Source organism: Micropterus salmoides, unplaced genomic scaffold, assembly GCF_014851395.1.
Source record: "Micropterus salmoides isolate LMB-PRFRI ecotype aquatic unplaced genomic scaffold, ASM1485139v1 Ms_hic_scaffold_18, whole genome shotgun sequence".
In the NCBI taxonomy this organism is placed as follows: domain Eukaryota; kingdom Metazoa; phylum Chordata; class Actinopteri; order Centrarchiformes; family Centrarchidae; genus Micropterus; species Micropterus salmoides.
Window position 1 is genome coordinate 26,035,618 of NW_024040928.1, and position 24,902 is coordinate 26,060,519.

At 39.3% G+C, this 24,902-nt stretch overlaps 1 protein-coding gene across 1 annotated transcript; it reads right to left on the reverse strand.

Moving 5' to 3' along the window:
- aig1 (androgen-induced 1 (H. sapiens)) lies at positions 1–23,961 on the reverse strand. The gene is made up of 6 exons (XM_038726583.1): positions 23,658–23,961; positions 18,936–19,091; positions 16,089–16,190; positions 2,528–2,643; positions 1,590–1,756; positions 1–588 (listed from the first exon to the last, which is right to left on the reverse strand). The coding sequence occupies exons 1-6, from the start codon at positions 23,796–23,798 to the stop codon at positions 569–571; spliced, it is 702 nt and encodes a 233-aa protein (XP_038582511.1). The 5' UTR covers positions 23,799–23,961; the 3' UTR covers positions 1–568.
- Between the last annotated feature and the right edge of the window lie 941 nt (positions 23,962–24,902).

The following is a 24,902-nucleotide window of genomic DNA, read 5'->3' on the forward strand; positions in this document are numbered from 1 at the left end:
TATTTTCCAATCAAACTTTATTAATTTTGCGCCAACATCTAGTTTCTTCCATACATGTAATGCGACTCATAAGATGAATAATAATGATGTTTAACACATTATTGATGTTCAGTAGTTTCATAGTAGCTTATGAAGGAATTGTTCACTTTGATAAGTAGGCCTACTTCATACCATAAAAGCAGATTACAAACACTGTTAGTGTGTTTCTGTGTGTGCAGTATGTCAATGTTAAAGTCCAACATTTTGTGGAGATGTATGTTTGTGCATTTTGTTCACCATCCTCCACATAACAAAGCCAGACTCAACACGGTTGCCACTGAAAAACAACAGAATAAGAGAAAAAAACAAAAGATGAGTTTTGTCACCTTTTTCTCTATTTACATTGAAATGATTATGTTTCCGTCTTTTCCTATGTTATTTTTATGGGTACAGTTCAAAAGTAATGGTCTTTTCCACTTCTGGAGAGGTCACTTGTTTTCTGTTCTTGTGCTGTCCCTGGGGGCGGAGCACAACTTGTCCTCTTCCATCCAACGAGGGCCGATTTTAAAGTCCAGCAGTCGAGAGAAGATCACTCACCTTTGACCTTTTCTGAGAGAAAGAAACAAAGAGAAAGAAAGGAAAGTGAACTTTGTAAAGTCAGCAGACTGTAAAGGTACGTGTGTGTGTGTGTGTTAGAGGAAACTAGAGACCAAGGCTGCAAGCGTCTAGAAAGTCATGTACACAGATTTTCTCTGGTGTAGGTGAAGTGTTATCTGACGGACTGCTGAGCAGATGGATGGGGGAGAGAGAGAGAGTGTGTGTGTGTGTGTGTGTGTGTGTGTGTGTGTGTGTGAGAGAGATAGGGGGAGGCGGCTGGTCGGCAGATGTTTCATCGTTTTCTGCTCGCCTCTTCCTGCTTTTTACCACTTTTCCGATTGATCAACAAATCTAAAAAAAAAAGTTTATTGACAGCAGAACTTTTGAGTGAGCACAACAGAGATTCAAACTTTCATCAGTCTGTGAAATGAACACGCAGATCCTGGTTTCGTGCACATCTGTTTAAAATCTACCCACGCCATTTTTTAGTTTTCGGAGATTGTGACCTCTTGAGAGTGAGAGTGGGTGAATCTTTTGTCTTTGAGTGTTTTATCTAAAGACGTTTGATGGATGGAAAACATTCATGTCACACTGCTTTCACGTGATGTTTACATACAAGAAATATAAACATACAAATTGGAGAGTATCTATTTCTCATTCAAATCACCTTTTCTGTTCTTACAAATTGATGCTTTAAAATGTTTAGCGGATTCATTTTACTCAGACTTTTGTTTAATGTTGAACATCCATAAAACCATTTTACAGCATACATTTAAAAAGTTTTACAATCAAAGGAGCTTTTTAATCAGCATTTGCTATAGCCATGTATATATGTGAACTGGAGAGAAAACCACATTAGTCCAAATACAAAATAACCATAATTATCCTGTAAGCCTCAACATTTTTCCAACTTCAGCACTCGACAGATGACAAAATGTCTTTATTTATATTAGAGCATTTTGGCTGCATGCCATGTTACATTGGTAGGATGGGTGGCAGTGTGTATCGTGTACCTGTGTGTGGCTGGTCCCAGATGTAGCTGTTGAGGATTTCTCCGAGGGTGTAGAAAACACAAATCACCACGGTCATCGCACTGAAGAACATGACTCGAGCCAGCGGAGTGATGCGCTCCAGCACCGGGTACACCCACACACCTGTCACCTGGTGCACCCAACACGTCCTGGGCGGGCGGGGACACAGAAAGTTCCAGTTAATATGCATTCAGAGTACATGTTTTATTTGGGATAACAGTTAGTCATAAAGATTAAACAAATTTTAACTGCAAAACACGCTCCATTAAAAGAAATTCATGCAAACAGCTGGGCTGAAACAATGTTAAACTCATCTGGACAGGTCTTATTTAAACCAGACTTCAACTAGAGAGTACTATTAATTGACTAAACTATTTTGATTAATCGCCTTGAGTCCCTTTTAAAGAAATAAAATTCCGTTTCTCTGATTTCAGCTTCTCAAATGTGAACATTTTCTGGTTTCTTTACTCCTCTATGACAGTAAACTTAATATATTTAGGTTGTGGACAAAAGAAGGAATTTGAGGATGTCACCTTGGGAAACAATGATCAACATTTTTCACAATTCTTCAAGCAAATTAAGCCTGAACTAGCATGGTTAAGATAAACTGGACCTCAGAGTTAAACTAAACATATGACAAATAAAAACAAAACCACACTGAACTAAACCAAACTAAAAAATAAGTCAAGTAAATAAAGCTTGGCCTGGGTTAAACAAACTCTACAAACTGAACAAAATTTGGATAAAGAGTACAATTAAATTCATCCCGACACAAACTAAGCTACTGTAAACAAGGCTACACAACACCAAACTATACCTATTATCTATTTATTAAATGCACCTAGGACTACTTAGTTCATTATATACTGGATGTGTAGTGTATGAGGTGTTTATTGAGTGTAAGAGGAAACATTTGGTACCAGAGGATGTATCCCACGCCAAAGCAGCACACTGCTGCCAGACCCCACGACCTGCTGGGATACCGATGGTGGGTGGTCCTCATCTCGATGATGATGAAAGGAAGAACGGTGGTGTGCTGGGAGAGATGGACAGAGACATACATGTGTTAAAATGTTTCTTAATATATGAAGACAGACAATAGTTCACAAAAACTGTTATGGATTGTCTGGATTTTGGGTTTACTGCTAGCCTCTATTTTGACTACTACAACTATTATACTTGTACTTTACTTTTTAGAGATAAGCAGTTGTCAAAGGACAGCATACAAAGATATCATATATAATGTGATGCATTGCTCCTAATTAAACTAGCAGTAAAATGCAACAATAACTTTAATGCAACAGGCATATTAATCCAGAAACATCAGATATAACAGTGAAACACGGAACTTTTTACTGCACTATGAGTACTTTAGCTTTCATCCTTTCATAAAACTTAGATGATAATACTACTTTTCCCATGTTTTTGGGACAACATTTTTTGAAATTGGTCCAGTATTGATCGAGCGCACTTCAGTCAGCAGCGGTAAAACAAGGCTGCAATGTAATCCTTGCGGGCAACTACGCCCGTCAAAGTACAGCGACTGAAAAGCTTGTTTCTATCACTGACAGGCTCAGATTGTTATTGTAAGTGTCTGACAACATAAGGGAAAAGATCCCTACAGAGGTAGACATTTTGTGTAAGAGTAAGTAAGGTTTTGAATGCAAGACTCGTACTTGAAGTGGAGTATTTTCACAGAGTGGTATTACTACTTTTACTTAAAAGGTTGCACTCTTTGAATGGATCTCTACGGAGCCCATGATTTATTAGAGCCATCTAGGGGCCAACTGTAGTACTGCACCTTAAAGTACTTCACCCCTGAAGTGCCCCTGACTTCAGCTTTCAGTGACAATGTAAAGCTGCTTTAGTGAAAAGTAGGATTCATTAAAAGCAAATATTTGTGCTGGAATATCTGATTTATTTATCTGACACATTATATTATAATATGATGGATAAATGAACTTTTTACATTTAACCCAAATGGTGACTGGATCTCAGTCTGTTTTCTCATTATTCTTTTAATAATTCATTGATCTATATACACAGTGTGTGTGTGTGTGTGTGTGTGTGTGTGTGTGTGTGTGTGTGTGTGTGTGTGTGTGTGTGAGAGAGACACCTTTGTAATCCATCTAAACACACAAACAATTTTAATGGAGGTTATGGCATGTGCTGCTATTTTCTGTGAGGCCTTTTCTCACAAAACACACATGAGAATTGTTTTTTAATGGGTGTTGTTGTGACTCACCATCAGACAGCAGTAAACAAACATGCCACACTCATGAAATCACACACCCTCAACCAGTAATATTCGCTCTGCATGCTTTTAACACCTGTCATGTTTTCAATCAAACATCACAAATAAAATGAATCAATCAATCGCCTCCGGCTGTTGTGTCTATTTTCTCACGGTTTGCTAGCTGTGTAATCTGAAAAATATATCTGGTTGTCCTACGCAGCCCTGGCTCTGTAAATGGAAGACAAAGAAAGTGGTGTGGACCTTGCCCACAACATTGTTCCAGCCAATCAGAAACAGGTGGCGTGGGTGCTTTTGGAGTGAGGGGCAAGGGGGGCAGTGGGAGATATATATATATGAGATACACAGGCACATTCAAATGTGCTAGACTCCAGGCACTATGAAGAAGGACAGATGGCTGAGAAACAGCCAAAGAGGAAAAGGTCAGAAGAGTATAAACAGAGAAGAAAGTTATATAACCAGGCGAAGGCGAAGTTTCAACGCTGGAGAAACATCCAAGATTTGAAATTTGGGTGGCGGAGCTTCTGAGTGAGCAATGACGAGAGAGGCGTGTACTCTCCCTTTAAATACTCAGCTCGTCTGCCTTCGCATGAACTAATCTGTTTGTCCACAAGGGTGCACTCATGTACAAAAAAAGACACACAAACTTCCACACACGCACACACAGCAGGCGTAATTGTCTCAGGAGAGTTTAGACCTCTTACCTCATTTGCACTCTCAGGAGCACAGCTGTAGATCAGAGTGTGTGTGTGTGTGTGTGTGTGTGTGTGTGTCAGACTGTTCACCCCGGGCGAAGTCAAACTGCTGAGCTCTTCTGTCTCCGGCAGTCGAGCCGGTCGACCTCGTGATGTTGTGATGAGAAAAACATTCTTCCATCTGTTAATTAATCCCATACTGATGCTTAGAAATGACGAAAAGGTGTTTGCTTTGACGCTGCTGGGCTATAGAAGGTGTGGATGCTGCTACACTATGGTTAAGTGTTGGTTTTTAATCCAGGATGTGTCTCCTATAATCCCTCTGACAAAGTATCAAGACTCAGAAAGCTCAAACTTTGCACCCAAACATCAATAATATCAGTTACATTTGGGATAAAACTCTTTCCCATTTGAAATCGTCCACTTTGGTCTATCCAGAGACTACATACCGTTGCCAAGTTGTTTAGACATTTTTATTTGCATGCACTAGTTCATGACAGTTTGCATCTTTCTTTTAGTGCTTCAGGACTACAGTCACTTGTTGATATTACCACAGCAGGATTTTTTCTAGCCTATTCCCTGCAGCAACTGTGTTTACATTCTTTCATTCACACATGGGTTGATGGGAAGGTTCGCCTTGAGTAGGAGTATTGCTGTGTGGCGGTATTATGTTGTCTTCACTAGCAATCTCAACACCGCTCGTTTCCCCGCGACCTTAATAATATAAACTAATATTATTTGCATGACGTTAGCGGATGCACTTTTTATTTCAAGCGAGGCGGCACACCTAGACTATAAACTGTGGAGAAGCCTGGGTATTTCAGGGTGAAATAATAACCTACGTTTGTAGAGTTAAAAGTCTTTCATTGATTTCAGTTACGCTTCATAGCTAAAAATATTTGTATTAACCTTTATTTAATATTCATCCAATGCAGGGGTTTTCATAATCTGAGACTGTGGGCCTCTCCTCAATCAAAGCTTGGGAAACAGTGCCCCCTCACTCCTCCTTAGCTTACTTGTATAGTTACATTTACTCACTTGGCAGACACTTTTCTCCAAAGCGACTTACATTTGAGAAACAACATACAAGCATCAACAAAGCATCAAATACAGCACGAGATCTACAACTGACAATGCATACTAGTAAGAGCAGCAATATATACTAGTATGCTCAATTCCTGGCTGCCTATGGGATCATGAATAGCCTAATATTCCTGATTGACATAGTTTAAGACTACATCAAATACATGAAAAAAGGTCTGTACTAAACCATGCCTTAGTTTCTGACACTCACTCTCTCTTTAACTAAATTACACAGATAGGATGTGATCTCCTTTTATAATTAATGTAATAACTAATGTAAAACTCTTTTCCTTAAATTCACTGAGCTTCCCATGCAACTGTTTGGGGCCCGCCTAGGGAGGCCTCACACTTTAAAAACCTCTCATCTAACAGGTCATCCTGTTTTACGGTGAAAGGTTTAGTCTCTCATGTTGGTCAATTCTTTTTCAGAGGCTTTTTCAGCCTGACAAGAGCACAAATATGAAGGGAAACACTTAATATTCATAGAGTTTGGCATCACAGTCACCACATTTTAAGACATTCAGTGACAGTTTTCCAACTGTCAGATGTTCAAAGTGGATTTAACAAGAAAATCAAACTTGTGTATTTGCAGAGGGCTTTGTATACTGTACAGCTAAGGAGGCGGTCACAGTGTCACCTTACTTTGACCAATGAGCTTCTCAGGATTCCCTCAGAGGATTTAAAAAAAAAAAAGGGTCAGACTGAAGATGCCAAGTATGTGCAAACTAACAAGAGTAACAGCATCTGCGAGAGGGACAGAATAGCTCTCTCTCCTGGGGTCTTAAATTCTAGGTTTCCCTCCCATCATTATACTGAACACACACACACACACACACACACACACACACACACACACACACACACAAACATCCTGACGCTGCAGTTTTACCCAGTGTGCCTCAGTGGAATTCCAGTCTGTTGGTCGTGTTTAAGTTTAGTCTCTGTTGAGAGGACTTGCCGCTCGTAAATAATACTCCCTTTATTCTCGCTGTCTCTCTCTCTCGATTTTTTTCTAGGTCTCTCTCTCTTTGTTGTCCTCTCTCTCCTTTTCTGTCTCTCTTTCTCCCTCTCTGTCTCTCTCTCTCTTTGTCTGTTTGTGGTTTCGCTCGAGCAGCCAGCTTTCTGCCTCTGTGGAAACTCCCCCCCTTCGGCAAACAGAGGTGGTTCGATCCTGTGGTGTGGGGCTAAAAACGGGACAAACCATTTCACACAGAGACACACAGCTGGGGGTGGGTGGGGTCACATGGCTGAAGGCAGGTTCACGGGGTCAAACATCTCGTCGCTGAAAAACTGAAATTCATGCATTGTAAATAGAGTTGTTCTAGGATGCTTTTTAGAAGCAGAGGATGTGACCTGAAAGCTGTGGGTTCTGAAAGCCGGGTCCTACCTTAAGGGCAACGTGTCTCCCCAGGCGGAGTGTGGACACCCTCCCCCTCCCCTTAATAAAAAAACTTTCACAAGGGTGCCATATTTAGTCAAAACAACAAAGTTCCCTGGATAGGCACGAGTTTACAGCTTTGGGAACCTGTGGAAACAACTGACTGGGGTCATAACGGGGGTTTGACATGGCGTACCTGTGGCTAAGAAAACACAGCTACAGAAGCTAATGAAACAGAAGCTGGTTAGGTGGTTTCTTTATATTAGGTACTTAAGTTTGTGATTGGTTGTCAAAAAGATGTGACAGAAAGTGAGGAATCACTTTAGATTTGATGAAACAAAGAGATGCAAATTTGTCCTGGGTGGCCCAGACTGAGCCAAAGACTAATTTGTAAGAGTTGAAAATGTTAAATGTCAGGTAATAAATTCGTGAGACCAAAGAAGACGTCGGAGGTGGCGAGGAAGAGCTCACCAGTTTTCAAACAACATTATGCTGCTGCTGGTGGAGAGCGACGCGGTTGTCGCAGTTGTCTAGCCTTGTTTGTCTATTGTTTAACATTTACACGCTTCCACTGGCTCAGATTATGAAAAACAACTAAATATGTTACCGTAATTATGCAGATGACACACAGATTTACATTAACGATTTCACCAGGGGACTATGATCCCATACAGGCACTGAGTGACTGTATTGAGCAGGTCAACGATTGGATGTGCCAGAATTTTCTTCAACTGAACAAAGATAAAACTGAAGTTATTGTTTTTGGAGCCAGGAGGAATGATTGGAAGTCAGTGCTCAGCTTCAATCGGTAATGATATGAACCACAGACCAAACCAGAAATCCTGGTGTAGTCATGGACTACAGACCTGAATTTGAGGAGCCACATTAAGACAATTACAAAGTCAGCCTACTATCACCTGAAGAATATATCAAGGATTAGACTTATGTCTCAGCAGGCCTGGAAAAACTTATCCATGCATTTATCTTCAGTCGACTCTACTACTGTAACAGTGTCTTTACAGGGCTCCCTAAGAAATTAATCAGACAGCTGCAGCTGATTCAGAACGCTGCTGCTCGAGACCAAAAAGGTGGATCACATCATTCCAGTTCTGAGGTCTTTAGTTTGGCTCCCTGTATGTCAAAGAATTGATTTCAAAATCCTGCTGTTAGTTTATAAAGCACTGAATGGTTTAGGGCCAAAATACATTTCTGATCTTCTGCTTCGTTACGAACCATCCAGACCTCTCAGGTCGTCTGGGGCAGGTCTGCTTTCTGTCCCCAGAGTCAAAACTAAACAAGGAGAAGCAGCGTTCAGTTATTATGCTCTGTATATCTGGAATAAACACCTAGATAACTGCAGGTCTGCTGAAACTGTCAGTTCTTCTAAATTAAGACTGAAGACTTTTATTTTTACCACAGCTTTTAATTAAATTAAAGCCATAGATTTTTAGTTTGTTTTTAGATTTTCAGTACCCTGATTGTACACTGCACTGTAACTTTTACTGTCCTATTTTACCCTGTTTTATATCCTGTTTTTATAATGTGTTTTATTTTTTCAATTTCCCCTTGTTGCTTTAATGTTTTATGTAAAGCACTTGTTGTTGAAATGTGCTATACAAATAAACTTGCCTTGCCTTGTGTTGTCGCTCTTGCTTGATGTTTGCCTGTGTTAGCAAAGTAGTTGACTTGCTAGTTTTTGATTGTAATGTAATTATAACAAACGCAGGTGGACAGCTGCCATATTTATGACAGAGGAATTACACTTTGAAACTGTATGGGCGCCAAATCCCGAAAAACATCTGAATTAACTTCTGTGGGTTCTGAAATCTTTGGCCTCACAACATAATATTTTAAAGATGAATCCACTGGTGGGTGCTTCAGAGTTTAAGGAGCAAATGATGCAGAGCTTGTTGCTCACGTCTGCGTCCCTGCAGTGCTAAAGATTTTTAAACTGAACTCCACTTGAACTCCGAAAGTCAAAATGAATAGTCTCTTGCTGACAAGTTGCTCAACCGTTTTCTAAGTTAAGGAGCTTATCATGTCACAGAGGGACAATCCTGTTCCACTCTCTTAAAAAACACACACAGTGAAGTCTGAATTTGAACCTGTTTCAACCTGCAGCACAAACTGTGCACTAAAGCCATTTAATGTCAGACAGGCAGGCTGTTGATTATAACATTATCAAGTTTTAATTCTGAACTACTTATTTTGTTGCATTATTTTTAACAAAAAAGTCTAATTCCTATAATCCTGTACTTCTGTTTTTGTTGCAACACTGTGTTTTGAAATAAATGTGCACTTTAAGAGTGGATTAAAGCTAAACCGATCAATCGGCTGATCTTAGCTTACTATAGATGCTGTTTATCAGTATATGCGAATATGTCATACAAGGTGGAAATACGGAAATGTCAGTACAGGAATGCGAAAATATGTTTGGAGGTAGTGTGTCGCTTAAAAAGTGTCTCACAAGAGAGCGCTGACAGCGTTTTTCCACGCTGTTTTGACGGCTTTTACCAAGATTGTAACACGACACAATCTGGATTCATGGGGACGATCGTGAATAAGAAGAAATAAATATCGTACGAGGTGTGAGAGATCAGAAATCAAAAAAGCAAACAATGGAAGGTGAAAAGCCTGATTATTCATAACCCATTACAATTAAGGGCGAACAAATAGGTTTACTGGTTAAATTAACCTGATTTTATTTTCTATTTGACACTTATATTTATAAAGTATTTAAATGTGTTTTTCTTATTTTTCCCCATGTTGCTTTTATGTTTTATGTAAAGCACTTTTTTGGTAAAATGTGCTATACAAATAAACTTGCCTTGCCTGACAAGTTTATTGTTAATTGTAAAATGTCTTGGTCAAAGTTTTTAACCAAAGTAAGCTAAGGGATCCATATCAAACATGTTTGTTTATGTACAAAAATGACCAATAAGTAGCCAACGTGTCAGTATCAGATCTTTCTCTCAACATTAATCGGTAAAAGTAGTAATGGCTATCCTGCTGATGTAAACAAATGAAAGTATCATGGAGAACTTCACCTTGTATGTTCATGAACGATCCAATTTAAAGTTTCATCTTCAAAACAGCAGCAGCAAAGTCAGTACCTACAAAAGTACATTGGTGCTACATGAAATGTGTCACATGTATTCAGTTACAATAGCAAAAGCTCATTTGTTTACAGTAAATACATGAGCTTTTAGTTTTTAATTAATAGTTGAAAGTTAAATTGATGATACATTAAAAAACATCATGGAGAACCTTTGGAATTTGTTTACTATTGGTAAGATTAATAATGATTATACTGCTGCTTCTTTCTGTGTGAGTCACTAAATGCCTAAAAAATAACACATGCTGTCACATTGGCACAGCACACAAGCGATCAAGGTTAAGAGCTAAACCCAGGTTTGTATGTACGTGTGCGTGTGTCTGTGTTGACCTAAACCCGACAATGATTCACCAGATGTTAACAAACAGTTGATCCACAGCCAGCAGAGTGTTTATAACAAAACTACAGAGAGAAAGAGAGTGTGGTGTTTGTGTGAATATATTTGTGTCCTTGTCGTGTGTGTGTGTGTGGTGTGTGTGTGTGTGTGTGTGGGTTACAGGTCAATGGACCCAGTATGAGGCTATAATCTTCTGTTGCTTGAGGAAACCTGACTGTGTGTGTCTGTCTGTGTGTGTGTTTGCCTTTATGAACTGCAAGGGTAACGGATAACACACACACACACACACACACACATTAACACACAACACAAGGACACAAACACATACACACAAACACACTGGCTTTGCTATACTTGTTTGGACACTATTTTGGATTACCTTCACAGACTCTGATCCTAACTGACAGAAAAGCAGGTTAGAGTGCAGATTTTGTTTTGATAAGTGTTGTTCTCTTAGTAACAGACACTGAACTGAGGGGGACCCCACCTCTGAATCACATGATTTAATAAAGAAAGACATTCTTTGTCAGCCAGGCCAGTTTTTTTCCCCTTGGTTACAGAGGCTTTGGCTTAAAGTAAACGCAACAACAATTAGCTAAACTTACATGTCAAACCCATCTGAACAAATGTATATCACTAAAACAGCAGAAAGCAAGTTCTAGCAAGACGATAAGTGGTGTCGGAAATAAGAAAAAACACAACTATACTTATAAAATTATGTTTATTTCTAAGACTGTATCTTTGGTCGTAACACACAACCCAAGTATACATTACTTGGTGAGATCGCTAACAAAACAGGTTTTTGAAAGAATTTTATGTATTGTTCAAACATGCACCCATGTACAGATCAACCCCACTCTTTAAAAATGAAGAGGCAAATACACAAAGGATGTTTTTTTTTCCCACAAGTGCAAGTATCCAGTTTGTCATATTTAAGCTGTTTTCCTGATTTGGACGCTTGTTTCTGAGCTCCAGCCTTTCTCACAATAGTGCTACTTTAAAAAGTACATTTTAAATCACATGAGATGTGAATGTCATTGCAGGAATTGTCAAACATTATTGTAAATCAAACTGATTTTGGCCATGACAGATGTATTAAGTCATGCCTTATTCTGTTATAAGAGCAGTGGAGTTAGGTCTTTTAACTGCAGTGCAATTAGTGTTGCGTTTCATTCATTTGACCTAATTTTGTATATGACTTGGGAGGAACGGGTAGTCTGAGGGAGTAATTTGTTCATTTTCACGCATGCGTGAATCTCTTACGTTCACTCGTCAGACTGCAGCTGTTGTCACGCGACAGCTACTGTGAAGCAGGAATTAACTAATCGTTCACCACTCACATGGGTCCTCCTCAGTCTTTTGTTCATTGGGCAGGCTGAGTTACTGCCAGCGCCAGAGAATGAGAGGCAAGTCGGTTATTGGGTAACAGTCACTGGACTGACATATCTATTTTGTTAATGTGACATTTAATAAAGCATAACGTTATTACAGAGCAGTGATGTTGTGTTATAGTTTTAACACAGCCGTACCGTAACTTTAGTCCTGCTAGTGTTTACAGCTAACAGCTGATCCGGTCCACCAGAGAACCTTTTTATATACAGTCTACGCAGAGAAAGCAACGTTAACTTTTACTTTTTATTTACCAACAGAGCCGTGCTGTTGTTCCACAGCTCTTGACTGGTGAACAACCTGGCAGTGTTTGAGAGCGATGTGCTCATATTTGTTTCTCTCTGTCTGCAGAATCCGGACCTGATGTGGCCCATTCTGCGTGCAGACCTGCCAAACTGCTGCGTTTAATATAATGTGTTTATTTCTTTATTCCTCTCTCTCTCTCTCTCTCTCTCTCTCTCTCTGTGCTGGAGTTCTTTTAAGAACTTGGTGGCTTTATCCAGATTATTATTAAATTAGTTGGAGTGTATTTTATTCATATAGTGTGTCAAAAGCTTATTACTTCAATATATTCCCCGCAAATCTGATGTTAATATATCGTTTTTTCTTCATGGATAGGGACGTTAGGCTACTGTATGAATGAGCACTATAGAAATATAATGAATTATACTTATATATACATAGCCTATATATGGCTGGTTTGGTTGTATACCCAGGAAAGATTGTGGAAAATAGACAGATTTAGCCGGAGTAGTGGTAATTGAATATTGACAGCATATTTCTGTGGTTTTTACATGGTTTGAAATTGTTTGTGGCCGCATGGGGCTTTATAGAACGATGATAGAGAAAGATCAAGAGGTGAATTTGTGCATTTTATTTTGTCGGTTAAAGCAAACCAGGCAGCCTTCTGTGTTTGAGAACCGCGCTGTTTTTTTTACATCGCCCACTAGAGGGCTGCAGCGATTAGTTCTTAGTTAGGTTTTAATGAATGAGATTTGAAGAGTTAAGTCTGTCAAAAGAGTCACTTTTACCATAACTAAGTGCAATGTGTTTGCATAGTGAGTGAGTGGACGAGCAAATGAGAGAGCGCGAGCGGCAGGAAGGACGCTGAAAACAAGTTTTTTTAGTAATTTTTTTATGTTTTTTTCATCATACATTTGATTTTTTTGTCTATTAATATACACACGTTTACTGTTTTATTGATTTATTTAATTTTATATTTAAAATTTAAAATTTTAATATTTGATTTTTTTTTTTTAACACAGCGTTTTATTTACTTTATTTTAATATAATAATACTATTATTATCATTTTATAATGAGTAATAAACTGTATAAAATTGTTCTTTTGTAATTTATTTGTAGCTTTGGCTATATTGTTGTTTCACATTCATGCCAATAAAGCTAAAAATTGAATTGAATTGACTGGACCCGGAGTCACGTGACTACGCATGTGGTGTTTCAAGGGAAAGTACATAGACACACAATATTACCAGTATTACATAACCAAAATAACCATCATGTGGAAATTACACCGCTTAGAGGCTCTGAATTACGTTTTTAATTACTTTTCAATTAACTGTCCAGCCCAAGGTTCTGCTTTTATTAAGACTGATGATTGCTGATTTGTAATTTAGTACACTTTTTTTTCTGTGATCACATTACTGCTAACCAAGCTAGCTATTACACTAGCTGTCTGCGGCTAGCATAACGGCTAGTTATGCATTTTAATCCTTATACTGATGTTTATATTTACTACATGTTGTACATCTATACTGTTCTGAATGCAGTTTCCTTCTCACTGCATGAATGTATTTTTACATCTGACCCTTGTTTATGACTTGTGATCTTTTTCAATCACCACTATTGAATTTGTGGTTCAATATAATTTTTGTAGTTTAACAGTTGCTTCCAATAAAAACCTGAAACGCCAACTGTCAACTATTATAGGAAGCTCTCTGCATAGCCCGCTGTCCACCCACACGCATAGCGAATGCAAAAGATTGCTAACTACAGAAGCGCTTCACGTCTGTTTGTGTGAAGTAATTAAGTCAAGTATCAGTATTATTATATCATAATAAATGAAGCACATAAGTCTGTAAAGCCAGTAAAAGCTCCTCCTGACCCACTATAACTCACTTTCATTACTTTTCTGGCTTCATTGTTAAGATTTATTAAAGTACTGAGTCTTTTTCTCTCCCTCGTTTCACATCTCTCGACCCCTCCCTCCTCCAATGGGAATGGCGACATGGTTGTCATGGCAGTCAGTATAGACAAACAACAGTGATACCATGGAATACCGCAAAATATTTACAACAAGGCTGGACTCAGACACACACACATGTACACACTGTGCCTCACCCATCTCACACACACACACACAGCCGTTGATGGTGTTGTGGTTGTTTTGGTCCTTTGGCGACGCCGCTATAGCAACCACTCAGCTATTACATCATCTTCTGGAGTATGAGAAGAGACGAACAGACACTCGCTGTCTTTGTCTTTCACTTATGGGAATGATGGTTTTTTAAAACACACACCACCTCACCTCACGCAGCCCTGTGGGTCACGCTCTGGCAGGAGGAAGCTTTATGAGGAGGTTTTGCATTGACAGACAAAGTGCTGGAAAGAGTTTTGATTATCTCACAGGCTGATTTAAACGCACACACACGGCTGACGGTGTTATCAGTCAGTTGATATGGTGCTCAGCATGTTAGTCTCTGTCTAAACATTAGATTAAACCCACTTCCTCAAGATGGCAAATCAAAGCCAGCGATCCGCCATTGACTCTATTCAAATTCAGAGGTTCACAAGCACAAGCTATGACCACTGATAAGATTTATCAAGAGTTTATGATCAACGACTTATTTTACATGCCCCGCCATGTAGACTTCCAACATAAGGATCCATTAATTAACAAATCCATTTAGTACCACTTATCCCACAGCAGGCTAGGCAAGGTAGCCTAGATGTTCTTCTTCTCCAAAAAAATTCCTCACTCCCCCTGGGGGAGATTTGAGTCCTGCACTTGATCCCCTGACCTGACCCATCAAAACTGCATGTAATAAATTAATACATATATTTACAGTATCTCTCAAAAGTGAGTACACCCCTCACATTTATGTAAATGTTTGATTATTGTTTGATTTCATGTGACCACACTTAAGAAATGACACTTTGCCACAATTTAAAGTAGTGAGTGTGCAGCTTGTATAACAGTGTAAATTTGCTGTCCCCTCAAAATAACACATCACACAGCCATTAATGTCTAAACTGCTGGCAACAAAAGTTAGTACACCCCTAAGTGAAAATGTCCAAATTAGACCCAATCAGCCATTTATCCTCCCTGGTGTCATGTGACTCGTTAGTGTTGCAAGGTCTCAGGGGTGAATGGGGTGCAGGTGTGTTAAACTTGGTGTTATCGCTCTCACACTCCCTCATACTGGTTACTGGAGGTTCAACATGGCACCTCATGGCAAAGAACTCTCCTTTCAGTGTTACAACATATAATCAAATATTTACAAAAATGTGAGGGGTGTACTCACTTTGGTGAGATACTGTATAAATAAGAGAGGGGGAAACAGTTGCAGTTAACAGTTTTATTGTACTGATGTAATTTTATCATTCCCAATTCTGCCAATGATTTTTTAAAAGTTCAATTATTGTATTTGTAAATTACATTAGTAGAAATCCACTCAGCTTGGTTAAAGCCACTTTAGTTGTTCACTCAAACTCAAGTGACAGATGATGCTACATCCAAGCAATGAATAAAGGAAAATCACCCCTCCTTCTGACTTGGGAGTGTTCACGTGTGACTCCAAACTGGTTAGCCCTAGTGCTAACTTTGTAGTCACACCAGATAAAAAGCCTAAATCAGCTTTTTTTTGTTGTGTTGCGTTTTTGCAGCAGTGAAACCAGAAGATACAAACAAACATTTTATAGCTCCCATAAAATTATTTATTATTAATTTGATGCAACTGCCAGCTGTGATGTCTATGAAGCTATTCTGCCAACAGTTTGTTGAGATGTCTGCAGTTCTTTTCACCAAGTGGGAGATATCAGTGTCAGCAGAAATTCATGTTATCTCCGACTCGTCATGGGCTGCTCATTATCACGGTTTTAATGATTTAACAAGTTTCTTATTAAGTGGTCTCTGTTGAAACCGTCCTCAGCCAGCTGTTTCATGTTCACTGACCAATTATTAACAGTTGTCAGTGAATTAAACGACTCACCATGCCATGGTTGAGCCACTGCGGGATGAAGTTGTCCAGTAGTTTGGGGTAGACCAGTTCTCTGTCGTACAGGTAGAGAGTCCAGAACGTAAACACCACAAACTAGAGAAGGACAGAGAAAAAAAGGAAGTTAGCAAACAGTACAGTCCTCATCCAGCACATATCAATGCTAAGCAGCTGAACAAAAACACATAAATAAAGAATGCAGCAACATTACTGAACTAGTTACCCAACCTGTGCCGTGCTGCCGGGTCAGTGATAAGAAATTGTTTTATGTTCTTGACTGAATACTTTTTCTCTTCATTGGTGACCTTAATCAAAACATTTTATTTGTCATGCTACAGCAGAACATTTGAACTTTTCCTAATGAACATACAGTGTTTTGTTTAGCACAGTGTTCTGATACACTGTGGTCGTGGTTCAGTGGTTAGAGAAGCAAGTGCGACTTGTACCACACTTTAATTCATGACGAGATATCATGATGTTAGCAGCTGGCACGCTTGGCCTCTAGCTGTGCGTCCAGGGCATCCCAATGGCAGACCGGGCTAATACAGCCAACTTCTGTCCCACATGTCCTAAGTGAACAAACTCTTGGTCTAATGAATCTCCTTCAGACAGTTTGGACCAGGGCCAGAACATGTTCTGCCGGACTGGGGTGGAATTACCTGACCGTCATCTGGGTTCCACTTCAAGGTTTCAAAACTAACCCCCCCATTGTACCCTGACCGGCAAGTTCTCTGCTTTCAACAGACCAGTGGAGACAGGAAACACACATATGCACACGCACACACTCTGTCCGTGTGGGTCACATTTACACACAGACTTCCTCTAGTTTCTACACTGTAGATGCCTATATGCACGCGCACATACATACATATAAAATATGCACCTGCACACTCGTGCATATATACAACACATATAACCTGGGGCTACAAGCACATACACACACACACACACACACTCTTTCCCTATCAGTCAGGATAGGTTTCCAGACATTAGCTGGGGTGATAATCATGTCTATTGTACTGTGTGTAAACTGAACTCACACACACGGCACCAAGCCAGCTGACGGCTTCTATAGGGGTGTGTGTGTGTATAAGTGTGTGTGTCAGAGAGAGAGCTGTGTGTGCTGTAGCCTCTCCCTGGCACTCTGGTTACTTAGGGCGGTTAGCTATCCACAGTGTGTTATTACGGCCAGTGTGTGTGTGTGTGTGTGTGTGCGTGTGTCGAAACCTACAGTAGGACATGGTTGTGGTCACACAGCCATACAAGTATGTCAGTGCGGCAGCTACAGGGCACCTTGCCAACTGAAATTTTGAATAAAAGTGTGCGTGTTAGAGGCAGAACCATGCGAGTAGAGTCTGCCAGCGTTGGGAGAACAGCCCGAGGATCAGACAGAGGTCACAGTCTGGCTGTCTGAAGCAACAGAGGACGACTCGACATTGTTTCCTCTCTTCTGTTTATTCACAGCAAGATTTCACTGAGTTTCCCCTGATATGAGCTGCTGAAGGTCCACAGTGATCTGTATGTTGACACTGGAGCTGGTTGTGCTGCATATTTTGACAGAAAATAAACTACTTATTATTTTAATGACGTCTTCAAGTTCCTTGTGTTTTTTCTCACCACCAGATATTTAATCCGCAATAATACAAAACAGAGAAAAGCAGAAAATCCTTGCTAAATTTGAATGAGAAGCTCTTTGGTAGTTTTGCTTGATAAATGAAACAAAACAAACACACTCAAAATTGAGGTTCAAAGTTCATTTCCAACCTTTGAAGCCATTAGCTTATTAAAACTCCATCTGCTGATAAAGATCATGTGACACGACCAAGAGCTCCAGAGCAGCTATTAAAATGAGAGTTATCACAACTGCTATTTCCAAGTTCAACAATAAACTTTTAAACGCTGAACCCTTTTAAGCCAACATGGACGAGGAATCATTAAAGAGCTCAGGAAAAAATGGAAATTTAAAAATCTACAATTCTATTACAACTGGACAAACTCCATCGGCTGATGAAGACCATGTGACATGATTGAAAGCCTCAACAGCAACTCAACAGATCTTTTGGTGAGATTATTTTCTCAGCTGATTTCAAAATTGTTATCGATTGCCTATTTCATTTATTTGATGGCATTTTTTCCAGGAATGAACAATTGTTGATTTAAAAAAATTGGGAATTGTCATTATTTTTATTCATTAGAGAGTTCAAATGTGTCTCAAACCGAACTTTTATGCATTACAAGCAGCCACTCCATGTCCGTCACCATCAAATCTACCTGTTGACTAAAGAGAATTAATGCGTCACATTGTAGGAAATCTTTTGAACAGAAAAAGCACCACGCCTGATCGCTTAAACTCCGCTCTAGTTCTCTCTCACATATCTGTTAAGCAGTATCTGTGTTTGCTGATAACAAGCCTTTATATAACTTGAAAATACTGTTGAAAAGTTTATTGTTGCTTTTAACTACGCCCTCAAACTTGATGACTTTTTGAGAGTGCCTTTGGCAAACTGAACCCACGTGACAACACAAAAAAATCTAAATAAATGGCCTAAATGTGCAGTCTTTGTTAATGAGACATGGATTCCTCCGTGCTTCGCGCAACAAATATGAGGGGAATTTTTACTTGCTACGTGTAAATGAAGCCATGTTGACACTCCATATGCAGAGAGGAAACGCCTTCAGCGAGACCAAAGAAAGGCGAGAGTGGTAGTAAGACAAATGGGAGACCAAGAGACAGCTGATTATAACGCAAATGCATAACTCAAGCCTTTGATTCCTGCAAGCCAGGCTGATCTTCCCCAGGCGATTGGTGTGTGCATGTGTAATATGCATCCATCCACTCACCGCTCCGACAGGGAAGGCCAGTACAGCCATCATCCAGTCCCTCAGGCCAATCAGCTTCCTGAGCTGTCGCTCCTGCTCTCTGCTGTCGCCCCCCTTAGTTAGCAAACTGGACACATCGATCAGGACACACACTCCGAAAAACACCGCCTGGATCACCTACAGAGAGACAGAGAGAGTTCAGCAAGCTCTTTAACAGCTTACATGCTTCAAAGAAATGGAGTTGGGAGAAAGAGAGGACATTTTTTCAGGGAGAAGAAAGAGGGAACAAAAGAGGAGTCAGGAGACAGAGATGATGAGAGAGAGCAACCAGACATTAAAGCAAAAACTACACTCATAGCAATCACAGCATTTTGTGGTGCACACACTTTTCCTTAACCTGACTTTCCTTCCTCTACTTCAGTCAGTAATTTCATACATTCCCCCCCCCCCCCCCCCAAAGTCATTTCAACATGCTCAAATGAGGATGGGGCTGGAAACACTGACATAAATCTAAGATGGGCATGTAAGAACACAGCCAGCTGGAGAACCTGTTTGTTACACAAGTATGACAGCTGGAGTGTTTTTGTGGTCCGTGTTTATTCACCACAAACCGCCAAACTGTACAACGTACAACTGTACACACAGACTAAGTGAGTGCTAAGTGTACCTGTGCTGTGTTTGCACAACAGCTCAGTCTTTGACTGATCTCATAACTCAACCAGGAAACTAATTTCTTTCCTCATATTACGCCCCCTTCTTTTTTATTGTTAATGTACGATTATAAATTGGAGTCATAAAGCCACAGGACAGGTCCCTCAAGTTTAAACATTTTCATCTCGGAGTGTACGTGTTTCTGCATCAGGTTCTCGCACATTACCTTCATCTTTAGCTCTGCTGTTAATAGTTTAGAGCAAAGATGGCCTGCAGAGGGATTGGGAGTTGCTTTTCAGAGCCTATTATAAATGTGCCTCACAACGTCGTGCATTTACTGTGCTGCATTTAAAGAAATATCCAGCCAGCTGCCTTAAACTTTTAACAACTAACCTACTTTGATTGTAGTGCTTTTAAGTGTATTTGATGTTAGTTGCTGTATTTTGTAATATAAGTTCACTGTTCAGTTTCTAAGGTTTGATGAAGTCCATGGCCGTAATGATGTGAAGTAATTTCATAAAACTTGAGCAGGACAGTTTAATCCTTATCATGATAATAAGGTTAAAGTGATGTTTTTGGTCATTTTTGGTGAACACTGGGCCTCTTATATGGTAGATTCATGATTTTACAACATTGCCTCTGGAAGTGTTTTGTACATCTGTCTCTCCCCCCTCGTGTCATGTCATTTATCCACTGTCCACCTTTGAAAACAGGACAAAACAGATAAAAATAACTTTGTGCTACCTTCAGTTATCGTCATGTTTGCCGTTTTCAGTCCATTTGAATGACAAACTGACAAGCTTGACTTTGCTGACATTTTCTGATAACTCCCAACTTGATGAGTTGTATTTTTTTAATTTGGGTGAACTCTTTTTTTTTTACTAAAATGAAATCCAACAAACACAAAACAATTTACCGTCTTTAAAAGACAGCAGAGCAATTTCCATTTTATTGCCCGTCACATAGCAACAGTGTTCTCAAACTTAACCCACTTGAATGCCAAACATATCCTGTACTTGACTTCCCATTTTTAAAATACAGCCTCACCGGTTCCCTTTATAAGGCTACTCTAAGTATCTGGATGTGATGTAACGCCGTCCATATTCTGAATAAAATAGAAAGGAATTCAAAATACGTCACCAGCAGCTATATTTTTAAACAGTGTGGGATATGAGAAGCCCAAAACCCTTTGATATTTAAGAAAAAGCCAAACGATGACTATCAAGTATCTCTTCTTCTTCTTGTTGATCAGTATAGTTCAGCCTTTTCTACCACAAAGACACAAAAACGACTTCCGTAACCAGATCTAAGCTTGTGAATGCAACTGTTTTTCAGTCAACTCCTATATGTTGGATGTTGGAAACTGTCCACAGTGAATAAATTCTCCACCAGAGTGAAACACTCAAACCTTTTTTTTCTGCAAAAAAAACATCCTCTTCCTTCTGAAAGGAATCGTGGCGAGAGAGAAACCAGCTCTGTCCTCTGACCGCCTTCCCTGTGTGTAATGAAACACTCCCATCAATATGTTCACAGTGATGGATCTGACCTTCTTTGCCAGAGAAAGATGGAGAGGATGCACACAGCCATGTCTCCTCCTCTCTGACCCTCCTCCTCCTCCTCCTCCTCTAATCTCCCACTGGGAGTATCAGGTGTGGGGATGACTGGACGTTGGAGACATTTTTGCTTTAAAGCTATCGGATGCTAATTCGCTTCCAGTCATGTGTGTGTTTGTGTAGGTTAGATTCAGAATCATTTTGTCTACAAATACTGGTACCTAACTTGACTTGTGTTGCTTGTTACCTCGGTGCATGTTTGTGTGTGTCTATCAAATGAAATGTGTGTGGATGTCAGCACAAATATTAGCTTGCCTGGTTTGTAAATTATTTGTTAATATGAGAACTTAGCAAGCGATGAGGCTCATACACACACATTTAAAGTGCCTGCATTTGTGAAATGGATCTCAGAGCAACTATGTCTGTGTTTCAGTGTAGCACTTATTTGCAGGGCTTTATGTTGCACACGTTCATACGATAACACAAACTGGCACGCACACACACACACACACACACACACACACACAAACATTAAGAGCCAGATGTTGTACTGGTGGGTTTCTTGGCTGCTGGTATGTACAGGTCATTAACAGCACAGTTAACCAGGAGGAGAGGTCTAATGTGGAAAATATGACACAGCTGTTTCTCACGCTCACACACGCACACACACACACACACACACACACACACACACACAGGTATTCACTTCAGAGGGCATTATTTTGCCTTTAAAAAGGCCTTAACTTAAGAAAAAGTCTAATTTTATTTAATAGCCTTTTAGGCCTATTATCAATCGAAATGTTATTAGATACAGAAAAAACTAAAGCCAAACACATATACCTGATTCGGCTATCAAAGGATGAAAATGCACTGCGAACACAGGGTTAACATCCCTGGCAAGTCTTGTTTCCTCAAAAAAAAAAAAAACCCAAGCAGCATAAAGCAACAAGCAAAAGTTCAGACAGTACAGGCATCTTATTTTCATGTTTTATAGCACTCTGAACACCTCACAATGTTGGGCTTTTGGAGGCATGACTAGTAAACACAAAATAACCCTAGAATAAATTACTACTGCAATAAAAAGAAAAAACACAAAATGTACATTGATTTGATCTTCATATGGAAACATTAGTCACTACACAGAGAAGGTAACCTTCTGCTGTCTGTCTAAAATGGCTGGTTTGTTGTGGCTAGTTCACAGCTAACACTCTGTGAGACGTTATTGCTTAAGTTGACATGCTATGTTTGTGAATGACTGGCTAATAGAGTTAGTCTCTAATAGAGCTGCCTCTTTGTGGATGCATGAATGCGAGCATTGTTTGGGATCACTGGGAGCTGTGTGTGTTTGTGTCTGGTCATTATATCGTCTTTAAATCGTCTATAATTTAATGTTACTTCAGAATCCATGACACTGCTTAGCCTATGTTTACGGCCCCTCACCGGCTTCGTACAGAAGCTTTGAAAATATAAAAATCACAGATGCAAAAAGCTTTTTGCAAATTTTTTGGGCCCAAAATGTTCTAAAACCTCACTGTTGATGTTAATTTGATGTCTGTTCTGCTATTTTGATTTCTCCATATGATTATTTAAGGTATTTTACCTGGATTTAAAGACAACGTTTGTATGCAGACATATTTAGCTGGTCTGTGTCACATGACTGTGGAAACCTATCTGGCCTGAGAATCAGGCGTGCAGCCTTTTTTTAAATATTATTTTAAACAGTCAACTAATAGTTTCAAAAGAAAACATCCAAATACAGAAAAGTACATAAAAATACAAGATGCACTATTTGTGACAAGAAAGTTCCATATTTCATCTAAGTTGCTCTGAAAAAAATCATGGCCTGTTTGAGAAGATGAAGAAATCTTTAAGAAAGTGCAAAGAAAATTTTATGTTCTTGGTATTTTAATTTATTTAATTCATATTTATAATTATTTACGTATTCCTTTATTATTTAATCAGTAAAACTGTAACTTAAAAGTATCAGTATCATATCAAATTGCTGCCACCAGGTGATTCCCCGTGAAATCAGACGAAACGATTTACGGCACGCAGACCGGAAAAGCCTATGTTTACATTTCCCCAGGCAAAGTTTCGCAGTGAGTAGAACCTTTGCCATTTAAAAAAAAGGAAGCAGGGTGAGATGTTTTCTTTAGACTGACTGAGATGTTGGGGTTGTGGCTGTTATTCTGAAACTGACACCTGAGCAGCTTCGAGGTGTCTGGAAGCTCTGAACTTGACGCGCGGCGCGCTCCCGGGGACCGTTTGTGACATGAGTGCATTCTGCACCACAACACCTGTTCAGGTTCAGCCGCCACTCAGCTCACCAGTCAACCACGTCTTCAAAAGCGACTCCAAACACAATTTGGTGTAAAGTATCGCAGCTTTATGTCCTCATTTCCCGTTAACGATCAAGGGTCAGGATGCGGAAACGCTGATAACGTTAATCATTTAAAACAGTTCATTCAGCGCGGGGAGCTAACGTTACATGCTTACCGGGTGTTTGGGTTTAAAACTGGAATTAAATATTAAATCCTACCAGATCGATGAAGGTCAGAAACTTCCAGCTGCCTCCATAGGTCTGGTGTGCCGGCATGTCTAAAGCTTTGTAGTGGCAGAGGATGGAGAAATAAGACAGCAGGATGGCGACCCGGAGAATCTGCGAGGGGATCAGCGCCATGATGCTCGCTCTGTGTCTTTGTTCACTTGTGTACCTTTATTTTTCTGCACCTATTTCTACCTTTCTCTCCGTTTCTCTTTAATGCAATTTTTCCTTGTCTTAACCTCCCACCCTGTGTCTGCGCCTCTCCTGCTCCCCCGTCTGCAAACTGCTTCCGTGTTATGATGACGATGCAAGGGGGAGGGGACGATCTGTACACAGCACCCTACTGTGCTGTACTACAGTAGATGTGTAAATAATGCATTTTAGCATTTAATACAGTCCATATATTTTTATTTGTAATAATGCTAAATGTTGCATAACGCTTAGATAGATTTAATTATTTTAGAGTTTTAAATTCTAGCTTTACACAAGGTATATAGGCAATACTATACATCTTAAATGCAGCTGTCATTATATTGCTTTGGCAATAAACTAATGATTTTTTTTGTATTTTAAATTAAGCTGTAATTACATGCTTATAATAGACAAATGTCTTTATTTGTCATGTGCACAGAGTAACACTGGAAATTAAATGAAATGGCCATCTTTAGCATTATGTAAGAATTGCTGCATAGAAAACATAATAATAAAAAAAACTCTGAATTCCCAATAGTGTTCATTGATAAATATATAAGATAATATCTTATATAAAATAAATACATTTTACAAATAAGTAGTAAATTAATAACTAAACTGATTCATGATTTTCATAGCAGTTTTATTGGATTTCATAGTAACGCCTGCATTTGATAATTTCATCTCACATTTCACATCACATGTATACATGCATACATGTATTAGGTTTGGTGATTATCCACCATTGTGTCCCTTGGTAAGACACTTAACCCCTAGTTGCTCCAGATGCCTGCAACCTCTGATATATATATATATATTAAATATCATATGATATATTAAAGCATCAGCTAAAATTATTATTAGTATTAATCTTGCACAGAATAGTAAATGAACACCACATTAACAGTGCAGTTATAAAAACAGTAGTTAAACATGGTGTATCGATACTTATGCAGGCGGAATTAATGAAATATAAATCTACAGTCTATTTGCTGTTTTAGATGTTAATTGTATTAACTGTTATTTTCTCGTTCTTGCGTCCTAGTC